Genomic DNA, 13,670 nt, shown 5'->3' on the forward strand with positions numbered 1-13,670 from the left:
AATATGAAGTTATGTGGATGCAAATAAACGTAATAAACCATTAACAGCAAAGCCCTCAAAGGAAAAGCTGAGGTTCAGTATCAAGCGGACAGAAATATACCCTGATTCCTGCTACTTCCGGCGTATCCTTGGCTCGGTCTACGGACACAGATCGCTTGTTCTCGAACATTTTGACCCTGTTGAGCACAGACTGGGGCTTCAAGGCAGGGTCTTCATCATTATCATCATCCCTGGGGGGAGGCGGCAATGGTTTGGCAGCTGCAGGGTGATGCGGTTCCCCTGGAGACAAGACGGCCTCGGGTTTGGGAGGCGGAGCGGGAGGTTCAGAGTTCATCACGGGCTCGTGTAGCACTGGTTTATAAGTTCGGTTCGGCGCTCCAGGGTTGTACGAGGGTCTCATTTCAGCATCACCGTAATACTTCTTTGGTGGATCAGGGGAGCGATGCACATTGCCTGGGAAACCATGTGGATGGGACTCGAAGGGAGGGCGTGCGTTGTAGGAGACCGGAGCGGGTGGAGGTTCTTCGTAGCACGCCGGTGCAGGTTTAGCATGCCGCGGCCGGTTATCGTAGCTCATTGGTGATACGCCATCATACTGGGACTGAGGGGGGCCGAAATCCCTGGTTGGCCCATCCTCGTATGGAGAGCGGTGTTCGTACCCCAGTTCGGGGGGAGGAAGAGGCTGGTGGCCCTGAGGGTTGCCGGACATGGGCGGCAGTTGGGGTGAAGTCTGCTGCTGGTCATAAGGGGGCCTTTGCTCGTCGTACTGAGACACACGATTTTCGTAGTGCAGGTGAGGCTTTGGTTGTGCGTAGCCGCCACCGTCATAGCCATAAGGCGGGTGCTCGTACTGGCGGTATGGCTGTTGGTCCTGGTAGACAGGCTGGTGGCTGTAGGACAGCGAGGTGGGGGGGCCTAAAGGCTGCTGCTGCTGTTGGGGAGGGGGAGGCTTCACGCTGTGGTTCACTCGCACCGGCTCATCCATGCTGTACAGATCCTTTTTATACATCTGTGAGGGACAAAACATCAACAATCAGAGCATGAATGATTGAAAAGGTTCAAACTGGATATGAAAATTTTGCTTAAAGTCGTTAAGCACATTATTAAAGGTTAAAAAAAATAATAAAACAGGCAAAATATTTCAAATTAACCACAAAGAAATATATAAGTAGTAAATTAGTAAGTGAAGTTTAATATACAGTAAAAATCAAAGCAGTAAAAAAAAGTAAGCATGGTTTTACATACAGTAAAAATCACATGAAGGAAAATTCTAATGTTTTTGAAAGCAGACTCTTGTGCTAACCATGGCTGGATTTAATTGAGCAAAATATAGTACAAATAGTAATACCGTGAAACATTATTTTAATTTAAAATGTTCAAATAATAGTTCTTTATTTGAATGTATTTTAAAAATGTAATTTATTCCTGTTACGCAAAGGTGAATTTTCAGCATCATTACTCCAGTCTTCAGTGTCATATGATCCTTCAGAAATCATTCTAATACGCTGATTTGCTGCTAAATTATTATTGGCTCTCAATTATTAATTATTAATAGTATTAAATTAACTTTCAGTAAATATACACGCATTGGTGCCTTGCAAGCACTGAAGCTAAACTCACTTCTGAACAGAAAAAAACCCAGTAATAACTCAATTCATTATGCAATAAAACAAGCATCTTACCAATATTTGCTACTCAGCTCTACATTACTACAATTTGAAAAGAAGCCCTTCAAAATGTACAGCAACTCCACTTGGTAACACTTTTTTGATTCCTAATCATTAGTTAAATCTAATAAATGTATAATAGGACCAAGTGGAGCTTTGTCTTCGCATGTTTATGTCTGTTCATTGTTTGAAAGGCTCCTTCTCAAGCTACAAAGTATGCCCTGAAGACAGTAGAGCTGTAAAAGGTCCAATGCCTCCTATAAGACAACTTAACATAATCACAAAAGCTCTTACATAACGTCTTCATTTATGAAAAGAAACATTGGTTATGAAGACATTATGCAGGATTAGTCCAGTTGTTTTCCTTTTACATTGCTGTAAGTACTGTCTGCAGGTTAAATGAACATGCAACTACAGAAATCCATTCTTGCAAATCAGGGAAAGGTCCGTTTGCAATTAAATGACATGTCTACAGTGCATCTAGCGGCCGTCCGTACAGATGTGATTCAGGTCAAAGCCAAACGCTACCATTACATCTATCGCTACAGATTAGGGCCAGGCGATATAGCTTTACATTTAAAAAAAAAAAAAAAATTCCATTGTTTACATCAAACAGCATAGTACACGCAGTAAATCAAGGTTTCAATAATCCTGTTTTACACAGCTTTTTCAATAAAAAAATGAAATAAAAATACTAATTATTTGATATGCACTAATAAAATAATACATAAAAGCATACAATATAGAGAAAAATATTCCAGTGAAAATTTTAATGTTGATGCAAACAATAGCAATATACAATAAAATAAAATGTATAATATGTACAATTTTTACTGACAATTATAAAAACAAAATATAAAATTATAAAAAACAATTATAAAAATTTGTGAAAATTGTTAGTGATGATGCAGATAAATCACTGAAACAGTTATGAATTGACTCCTTACAGGGGACTGTTTGTACTGATGATAAAAATTTTTATGACTCGAATTCTTAAGCCCCGCCCCACTCGCATTTAAATCTTGCAATTCCGAGTTCAAATCTCACAATTCAGCCATTTTTTCTCGCAAATCTGAGAGATCAAAGTTTATATCTCACAATCTGTAGTTTCTCCTCCCAATTCTGAGTTTATATTTGAGAGACACAAACTCAGGATTGCGAAAGAAATACAAACTCACAATTACAAGCTATAAAAGCAGAATTACAAGGGGAAAAAAATCAGAATTGTGAGATAAAAACTCAGAATTGCAAGGAAAAAAAAAGGCCAGAAACATATTGGCCGAATAAAGAGTGCATTCAAATCGTCAAACATTCGCAAAGTTACACTATTTCAAATAGCCATTGCATTCATTTCATGACTATTTAATATATCGCCCAGCCCTACTACAGACAGAACAAGCTGAAAGAAACGTCATAAACTAGGAGCCATGCAAGAGGAAGTACGAGGCAACAAGTGAGGAGACTGCACTTCTACTTATGCAACGGGCCCTCGTCATTCTTGTGGAGCATGTGTACCAGTTACACTGAGGAACACACGCAGCACACGCGTGGGGTGGGCGGAGCATTCATGCAGACAGTGGAGTGGGAGGAGTCAGAGAAATGAGTGATAGACACAGGCAAGATTGAGAAAGAAAGAGCTGGGCTGAAACGGGCCGGGAGCGGGTCCAGCTTCCGGTGGTGCCGGTACCTTTGGATCTGGGCCTGGAGGAAGCAAATGGTGGGGGTCGTGTGTTGGGGGCTGAGTGAGCTCAGGTTCGGGCTGGGGGTCGGGAACAGGGACGGGGCTGTTAAGGGAGTCGGCCTGAGGGGTGCCAGACGGCTCCTCTGGGTCCGTACCCGCTAGTGGCGCGGTAGGTTGGACCGCAGGGGGTGTTGCTGCCGGTGCAGAGGGAGGGGGTGGCGAGGCCAGAGCGGCCTCAGCTTGCTGTGGAGTACGGGGCAAAGAGGTTACAGACACACGCTACCAACAGGACCAGCTACAACTAGCAGCTACGACAACCAAAGCATCCATATCCAGGTAACTACTGAAAGACGAATAAGAGTTTGTCTGGAAAACAATGTCATCTGATCATATAAACTAGCTCACATTAAGTGTATTCAGCATTAAAGGAAGCAGAAAACTAGGTAGTGGTCCAGCCCTGCTGCATATGCAGTTTAAAATGCTATTGGGGCAGAAAATAAAGGTTTACATTTCAGATAACGTCGCAAATGAAGGAAAATAGGTTTTGTTGTGTTATATGGTAATTTCTACTATGCAGTACATTTTCACATTCTGATCATATATTTATTTTAATAGGTAATATAGTATATTAAACTCAAACAGACAGAATCCTTATTAGTAAGAATGTGAATATACTTTTCATCCTGTCAGTCTTCTGTATTTCTTAATGACTAACAAAGCCCAAAAGCCTAACTTTATGCCTTTAACTAACAAAAGCCAGTTCCTTAATGACATTATCCTCTAGGAAGTGACATCAGCAAGAATTAACAACAGATTTGATATAATTTTGTGATGTTTTGTGCTATTAATTGGTCTTAGTTGAATCATTCCATTTTGTTTGATAAAAAGAAAAATGAATATATTTTAAAAGACTCTTAAAACCAAGATTAAAATATAACAAGCTACAAAGTAACCTTCTATAAAACAGATAAATGATAAATCAATCAATATATACAAATTTATCAAGCTAACATATGTAAACTAAAATTTTATAATAATAAAATAAATAAATATTACAAAGTTCATACTCTCATGTAAGCTAGCGCTCCTCACTAAACAATGGCTAACATTTCCATCCTGTCAGCTTCCATCTTATTCATTTTCTTGCCAGTATGTGAATAGGTTATAATTTTTTTTATTATTTAATTAAGTGTCTGAGCATCTCTAATAGAAATACTTAATTAAATTACAACACAAGCATTTTCATTTCAAAACGAAAGTTCAAAAAGCACTGCATAGCACAAATGACCCACGTTATGCTAAAACTTACAGAAGTCCCACTGAAATTAACAAAGTAACCGACACACACACACACATAATGCTACTTATATTCTGTACCTGCTGAGTTGCTGCCATCTTAAACCCGGCTGGGTCAATGCGGTTAACCGGTTCCGGTTGCGGCACAGCATGCTGGTAGCTTGGGTACCCAGCTGCGTCCTGGATGACCGGCAGGTCCTCTCGGACAGGTTCGGACGAGCGTGTGATGGCAGGCTCGCTGGGAAGGCCCACCTCGTCGTTCATGGTTTCATCCAGCTCCTGGTCGGTGTAGGCCCCGCCCTCTGTATCGGTGTCCTCATAGTCGGAAGTGTGGCGGCTGTCGGTGCTGTACATGCTGTACTCACTGCCCGGTGCTGAGAGGTAGGAGAGGCGGTCGTCGTGGATGTCAAGGTCATCGTCAGGAGTGCCATCTGCCTGCGGGCGGAGAGGGGGAGGGAGGGATGGTTAGGATGAGTTTGATGACCCACAGCAGTGGAAATGAAATGATGGATGGGTGAGAGTGGAAATTAATGCATATCAAACGTCTTGGAGTGGAACAGTGCAAAAGCAGAAATAGCTCTGCTCTGCTTTTTTTGCTCTTAAAAGGTTTTTTTATTATTTTTTTTTTAAACAGTAAACAAAAACAACATTTTACATAGATACTAAGCAAATAAAAACAGACAGGAAATATTATTTTAAGCACAAATTGTTTGTGGGGATACGTAATATATTTGTACGATATCAGTTATCAGCCGATATTAGACCATTGTTTTCATTGTATCAGATATATATCGGCTGATAGTTTTCAGATTTATTCAGTTTTTCCAATTATAATTATGCTTATTATAAGTATTATTTATTCAGTTATACAGTTTACTAATTATAGAAAGCAAAATGCATCCAACTCGGCCAAACATAAATACCGATCATCCAAAACCGATAATTCTAAAATTTCAAACAGCCTTGTTGATATATACATCAACTACTTATTACAAATACATGTATATAATCATTATTTAATGGCAAAATAAAAATAAAATAAAAGTCCCAGGCAAATGCTGATAATAAAAATAATAATTATAAATTATCGGTTACAAATTGACTGATAATTACAATTTTCAATACAATTACAACCCTCATTTAAGGCAGTGCTTCCCAAACCTGTTCCTGGAGGCACAGCAACAGTACATAATTGGTCTCCCTTATTTGACCCATTCATTTCAGGTCTTAGAGTCTCTACTAACGAGCTGATGAGTTGAACTAGGTGTGTTTGATTAGGACGAGTCTCAAAATGTGTACTGTTGGTGTGGCTGCAGGAACAGGGTTGGGAAACACTGATCTAGAGTGTATCTGAGTCAGGGTAGGGGGCTCTAGACAAAGAAGCAACATCTAAATAGTGAGGCACAAAACTTTAGAGAAGCTTACCTTGCCCTCTGAGACCCAGACCAACTGGTTCTGCTGCTGCTGGATGGTCTCTTTCAAAGCACCGTACCACCCATCGTTCATGTTGTTCAAGTTGATGGTGGCTAAAAGGCCAGGAAGTCACAATTTACTAAACTACAAATACACCAAAAGTGATGCCTGCATGTAAAACAATAACTTTTATGGTGCTTTTGTAGCTTGCAACAGTTCCCAGTTCTCATTCATTACATGGACTAGATTGTCCTGGACATGCTTCAAAATTTCTCCTTCTGTGTTCCACTGACTAAAGAAAGTCTAACAGTTTTGTAACAACATAGAGAGTAATAATATTATTCTGTTGTTGGGTCTACTCACTGGTGAAGAGGTGATGGTTGTTCTTTCTCAGTTTGAGAGCACGCTCATACAGCTTCCGGGCGCTCTTCCTGGACTCAGGACAGAGCCTGGTCCTCATGTTCTTGACACCCTGCTTGCTGTCGGGATTCAGGAACACCACAATGGGGTACCACTGAGCATAATTCAGACGGTCCACCGCATTGGGGGTGATGTCCAGCACTGCATGCTTGTCCTAGCAGCACAAACAGAATCATGAGACACCAGCCGGGTCTTTGCAGGGTCCGTGAGACTACGCTCAAGAGCAGAGCAGATGGAAAGTGGCATGGCAGTTAACTAAATTATCCGAGTCCATACTCACTCGGTCAATGATCTGTTTAATGGTATGGAGACGGATGATTCCAGAGCTGCGCTGGTCTGTGCCTGCATCTCTGGGTTCACTCTCTGAGAAAAGGAGAGTAAGACATTTTATACCTTCTTAATACAAAAAATAAATAACTGGAGAAAACCTCATTACGCAGAACTTACTTGCAAGGTCAAAGATGTCAGACTCCTCTCTGGACAGTTTCTCTCTTGCAACATCCGCAATAGGCCCGAAAATGACCACCGGCCTCAAGAAACCAGCTTTTTATGCAGAAGAAACAACAGAGATTAACTAGATTTCTACAAAACGTTTTCCTTCAATGCAAGGCTATCAGATTATTTCCTGCAAACATTCACAGACAAACTGAAACTGATTAGCAAAGCTTCAAAAATAGATTCTCAAACCCGAAATAACCATAGCAACTAAAAGCCCATCTATAAACAGCCTCTGTACCTTCTCGAAGCACCACTCTTTCATAAGCGGGGAACTTTGTTTGGACGGGCTGAGCAGAAAGGTCCTCTCTGCTCTTCCTCAGGTTGCGTTTGGAGCTACGGAGGCCTCTGAACCTCCAGAAGTCAGCCCGATCCCCTCCTGGAGTCTTTGGGAGAGTGTATTGGACACTCGATAGCTGCTCAGCCCTGTAGACAACACAAAACAACAGCTCAAACTTAAATGACTCAACACATTAAATGCAAGACTCAATGCAAACTAATACAAATGGCTTCAGCACCTATTCTTGTTGGGGATGATGCCCCGCTCTACCTCCTGGTGGTTCTTGCCGATGCGGATGGCGAGCCAAGAGCCCAGTTTGCCATTGTAAAGGGTGTCGACCACTCTGAAGACCTCCCCCTTATTGAAACTCAGGCCGTAGGGTGACTCCTTCTCGTACTCAAAATGGGTCCTGATGTAGAACGAGTCACCTACGTCGGACTCTACAATGCGTCTGTATACTGGGAAGCAAAGAGATTTGTGTTATTTTTATTTTGCGGTCCTGATAAAAAGCTTGAAACAGTTTGACAAGTATCCAAAATCCCAAAAATATATAGTGTAGAATTGCACTGTTTGCTCACATGCATCACTCAGATTGTAAACACAGAGAGCTTGAGACAGGTGAAAAGTGTTTGGTTAATAGTAAATATTGACCTATTGTGTGTACCATTGTGGCTCCTGCTGCTAGCAGGGGATAGTTGCCTCATTTGGGGTAAAAGCGATGGAATGATTTATTGTGTAAGGACCCAAGAATATAAGGAGACCCGGGTTGCACTGTCTGTTCATTCACACGCATCTATCGGATTGGCAGCTGTCTTTAGCAGAGCCTTTACCGATTACCTCCATTATTCAAAGCATTCAACACAGTCATCTGTGAGCGACGCCACTTCCAAACACAAACAGCCCCCATAGTATAGTCCCACCCCTGACACTGATTGACAGTGCTAGGCATCGGAAATTCAAATGCTAAAAGAATTACGATTGCTTTGAGTTTTGGCAGGTTACATGCGCAACGCAGAGAGAGTGAAAAAGCAGACGTAGTATTAAATATTGCTATTTAAATATGACAGGCTCATAACTTGTCAGACATGGGAATAGAGTTGCAAATGGACTTTGCTTTTTCATTTGAAATTTGGCAGTCACTGTGCATTCGTGAAAACGCAAACGGTAATGTAAGATCTGAAATTGCATTTGGATTGTGTCACATTTTGTGTGTCCACATAAGGAAAACGCAACTGAAAATACAATTTGCAACTCATTTTGAATATAGTCCGTAACATTCTTCCATACATTTGTTCCAGATCAGGTATTGAGCTTAACCGAGCATTAACTGGTTAAGAAAAGCTGCTTTGATTAGCTATAAGAAGATAGCATAATAGTGAACTCATTTTCAATCTAGCTTAGCCAAGTGCAAACTCTTTTGATTAGCTAGCACAAGATATCACAATATATTATTAATTTGTAATCAGGCAATGACATATTGCTAATATTGCTTATACGTCTAGTTTGGCATAGTGCAACCAGCTAGATTATGAAGTTATTGATTTATCTTTGCTTTGTATTCTTATTACCATGCTAGTCCTCTGATGCTATGTTCTGCCAATGTCACAGGCCAAATAGCAATTTAGGTATTGTGGTAACAATCAAACATTCAAGTCTTGGCCCAAATCAAAATCAAACGCTGTCCTAAATAAAGTCACAGATTCCAGGTATGTATCATGTAATACACTAGTAAAGCATAAAGGCTTGAGTTTACTTATGGACAGTGTGCGCGGGACACTTTTGATTTTTGCGTCATGCCGACGCATGGCCTGGACAGGAAGCAGATTGCCAAAGTATACTTTGGGCTTAATGGTTTACAAACAGGAACTTTTACGAGCTGACATATCATGCTTACCATCTTTCTTTTTCTGGGCCAAGATGGTGACCTCCTCTCCTTTGGGCAGGTCCAGCAGAAACAGCACTGCCTCCTCACGGATGATGTTTGCAAAATCCACATTGTTTACCTGATAAGGGTTCGGAGAAAAGCCATTCAGAACAAAAAACCTTCTCTAAAGGGGTCTATTGAATGAGAGGAAAGTTATGTTTCTTGAGACAGGTTTGTGAAAAAATGTGATTGTCTAGTGAGTGGTGAGGTTTGTGAGAAAGAGAAGGTGACAAACGTTCTGAATAAAGAATAGGCATGTTGGAAAAACTCAGAGAGGAAGAGAAAGAGGCTGAGTTTGGCAGTGAGGAGATGGAAACCAACGTCACCAGGGAAACCATCCTAAGAGAAGGCAAACATCTTCACACACACTGAGGTTTAACAGCATCTATACAGCACGAGAGGGACATTTGGGAAGTGGGAACCGCCATAAAACTAGGACTGCTATTAAAGAGCCCATAAACAGAAGGTTATAAAAGCCGGCACACATAATCTCCCTTCACCCACAGGCCTTTAAGAGTCCCACTCAAGTTATTCATCACAAGAGCTAAACGCCACCACAAACACCTTCAGGCTCAACTGCTGAAAAACTGTAAGAGATTAAATGACTTCAGCATAAACCCGGCAGGTATCAACATCAGATAGAAATACCCATTCACACACACACCAATAGCATGAATAATACAAACACACACAACACACACACACACACAGCAATAGCATGAATGATACAAAACATCAGGCAACATTTTTAGGCATCTGTGGGCTGCCTGACCTGAAACCTGTTCCAAATAATGGGCAGCAAATTATGCTGCCTCATTAGACACCTCACTGGCAAAAATTTAAGGCAGAATTACGTGTTATATGCAGATATGACAATCCCAGAATGCAATGCGGTGAACTCAAAATCCAAGATGGTAGTGGATGGTGGAGTCGAAGGGAGTGTACATTATAAATAAATTTTATTTATTAAAAATGTATCTAGAGAAAATCGAGAGATCAGCCCAGAGTTATTATAGTTATCTAAAATGGAAACCATTAAAAAAAACAATGAATTGAAATAAAATAAACATTAACTGAAATAAAATACACATAAAAAACATTTCATTTACTTTAACTTAACTACAATAACTACACTAAAACCGAAATGAAGAATTAATAAAACTACGTAGAATTATTAAAAACTAATAAAAATGTCAAAACATACAATGAAATTACTAAAACTTTAACTGAAATTAAAATAAAAAATGAAAATATAAAAATAAAAACTCTTGATAAACTACTGTATAAATGTATCTCAACATTAATAATATAACACTGGTTCAGCCAAGGCAAATATTATTGTGTATTTTAATATATTTTCTGTGCATAATGCAAGTATTTTTGTGCATATTACAAAAATTTATATTTTTATAAAAGCTGGTTATTATAAAAATGGTTCCAGAATTCAATTTTTTCCTATTCATTTATTTTAAGTATTAAAGATTTACTAAAGAGCCGTGAATCAAACAGCTCCAAGCATAATCAATGCAACATATGAAGCGAAAAAATATATATATATATATTTATATATAGTGCAAATCCATTTCTAACCTTTATTTAATGTGTTTTTTTTTTGGATTTTTTTTATTGGTATTCTATCTCTATACATTAAAATAAACATACCATAAAAATTACAGATCCTTTATATCTTTGTAAATGGCCAAACTTACAAAATCAGCAGGGGATCACATAAATATTTTCCCCACTATAAGCTGTTTAAGAGTGAATTTGCAATGCTTCATGGGAGTGGGCAGTCACTGTTGAGTTCTTTTGCCAGAGTTCCCGCTTCCACAGTAACAATGACTGCTCTGATTGGTGGATCGCTCGCAATCAAAAGTACAGCAACCTGATGAATTAACCGCTGTCAAAGTGCCCTTTATAGATAGCTGCCTAGACAAACAGCTTTTAGACAGAAGTTGCAGTAATTACTCAGTGAAGAGGTTACAGTGAAGCAAAACATTGATGTCTCACCCTGAGAATCTGGTCTCCCTCCTCCAGGCCCTCTTTAGCAGCAGGACTGTCCTCCAAAACTCCTGCCACAAATATCCCAACGTCATTCCCGCCAGCGAGTCTCAACCCGACGCTCTCGCCCTTCTTAAACTTCACCAGCTTCATGCTCGGCCTGAGGGTGGACACACAAACATGCATTTAGGACATTTCATTCTCAACATCTCTAAAACACTCAAGTTAGTAACACGCACCGTAAGATGCTGTCATCATGCGTGACGCTGGGCACTGGGGCGTCTGCCGGACTGACAGGCAGGTCCACGTCAGGCTGGCCGGGTTGAGCGTACACAGGCTTGGGCTCTGAGAAGATCAAGGCACACTGAGTATTCAAATAAAGCACACACGCACACACCAAATTGACACCACAGGAGCGTGTCGTGCTCTGGGAGGTCACAGAGACACCCAGCGGGACAGAACAGGTGGGAAGACACTGTCACAACTGACAAACTCCCGCTGCTCATCACCGCCTGTGCACAAACCCAGGCTGAGAATAATGTACGTTCGATCACAGTGTAATCATGTGTAGTGACCTCTGACCTGGCAGAGGGGGGAGATGTTTCTCTTCTCTGGCTGCCGTCTGCTCTTTCGGCATCTCCTCCACCATCTTAGCAGGTAGGGGAAGCGGCCCAGCCTTTGAGATCCTGTCTTCATCACGGCTTCGGTGACTGTGGGTGAAGAAAAATGGACAACACTGAGCAAAGCTGTTAGAATAACACGTACTGAAAATTGGTCGTGTTATGATTTATTGTAATAAATCTGTGAATGAATTATTCTTTCTTTTTAATGATTTGGTCAAACTGATTCGCAATGTATTTTAAATCAGTTGATTGTATATGAGAAGTTTGTTTGGAAGTGAAACTTTAAGGGAAGTGATTTTGAACCATAAGCAACGCAAAACTTGGAAGAAGCAATTCTCAGAATGATTCTTCTTCAACTTGACAGCCTTAAAAGTAAGTTTATCTGACACAAACAATTAGGATCATGATGGCATCAAACTCCAACTTATACATTTACATGATATACTACTAAAAAACTAATTTGCATAACTTATTGACAACAATAATGACTTTTGCCACTTTTGAATGAATCAATTTTGAGTTATAATCAGTCTTTTGAAAACAACTTAAATTATCACAACTTTAAAATATTTTAATTGATAAATAGTCGTATTTTGCTAAATACTTTTTCTTACAAAAACTTACATAAACACACTACTCGAAAACTTGTGAGTGATAACTGAAACAAACCAGTGAATAAGGTTTTTACATTTCCTCCTAAGGCCAGAAACATTCTCAACATAAGTACCCAAACACAGCTGTGAACGCTTGAATGACGAACAATGTGGTTTGGTTACTTAATTCGCAACCTTGTGCTATTTTGACGTTAACAAACCCAAGTACTCCAGGGGGCAATAACATCATATAACTGTGCTATTAAACCAGTCAAATTCAACTACATTGCTCGGCAAGATCTGTTGCTCCACCATGACAATAGTCAGCCTGGAAGAGAAAACCGACATTTACACAAATATCCATTATAGTGCCCCTTGTGGCGACGCTGAGAATGCAATGTGTTTGCATTTACATTAGAGAAAGAAAGCTTTTCAAAACTTGAAATCTATTGAAACAATTGCTTTCCAAATGATTCACTGTCTTCAAAGCATTTGAAAAGCCACATGTTGGTGATGCCTGCTGGTCAGAACAGTATAAATACAACAAAATACCCGCCGTACCCCTGAAATACCACCGAAATTTCAAAGTATTCTAAAACAGCTATTACATAATGAAGCCTCAATTACTGAAATAATGTGACTTTGACAGTTTGCGCCATACTCCGAATCATTGATTCAAAACAAATGATTTGCAAAAGTTTCGAAGCTTCACAAAGCAGTGTTTCGAAAGCGCCCATTGCTACTTCACGTACTTAGAAGAGTATGTTTCAGGCCGTAAGTGAAAAGTACAATCAATAATACATCTGTATACAAGACACTGAAAATATATGGTACAGTGCGGAATGAAATGAGCTTTTGTGCTGTTCGGTTAAAGCTTTTGATGATTAATGCATGCTCTGCTCTCAGCAGGACAACCAAAAACAACACTGCTTTTTCCACACTATCAAGTCTAAACACACAACCCATAAAACACTGTTTACACTGAAAGACAAATGGCAGATGAGAGCGAGGTAGATGGGGAGAGAGGGAGGATGTTGTGTGGCAAGGGCAGCTAGGTAGTCTTGAAGGTCACAGCTGTGCTTCTCATCTCCTTTACTATACTAAACACAGCACATCCCATCTGAACTAAAGTAATAGACAAAAAAAAAAAAGAAAAAGAAAAAAGGACTCCAGGTGCACCACCGCCAATGAGTTTAGGCACTCCAAAAAATCGGCATGTGGTCAAAGATGATTGTCATGGTAAACAATAGCTAGCGATGTCTACGGACTGCAGAAAC

The 13,670-nt window shown here is 40.1% G+C and overlaps 1 protein-coding gene across 1 annotated transcript in view; it reads right to left on the reverse strand.

Annotated features, from left to right (window-relative positions):
* LOC109112881 (tight junction protein ZO-1-like) overlaps window positions 1–13,670 on the reverse strand; it is a 93,978-nt gene that overhangs the window by 6,648 nt on the left and 73,660 nt on the right. The window contains 13 exon segments of the mRNA XM_042715626.1: window positions 101–1,009; window positions 3,355–3,591; window positions 4,726–5,079; window positions 6,070–6,170; window positions 6,421–6,631; window positions 6,758–6,840; window positions 6,925–7,020; window positions 7,214–7,398; window positions 7,491–7,710; window positions 9,147–9,255; window positions 11,187–11,337; window positions 11,417–11,522; window positions 11,760–11,887. Of these exon segments, the coding sequence (XP_042571560.1) occupies window positions 101–1,009; window positions 3,355–3,591; window positions 4,726–5,079; window positions 6,070–6,170; window positions 6,421–6,631; window positions 6,758–6,840; window positions 6,925–7,020; window positions 7,214–7,398; window positions 7,491–7,710; window positions 9,147–9,255; window positions 11,187–11,337; window positions 11,417–11,522; window positions 11,760–11,887 (2,890 nt within the window).

The sequence above is a fragment of the Cyprinus carpio genome, chromosome A25 (assembly GCF_018340385.1).
Source record: "Cyprinus carpio isolate SPL01 chromosome A25, ASM1834038v1, whole genome shotgun sequence".
In the NCBI taxonomy this organism is placed as follows: domain Eukaryota; kingdom Metazoa; phylum Chordata; class Actinopteri; order Cypriniformes; family Cyprinidae; genus Cyprinus; species Cyprinus carpio.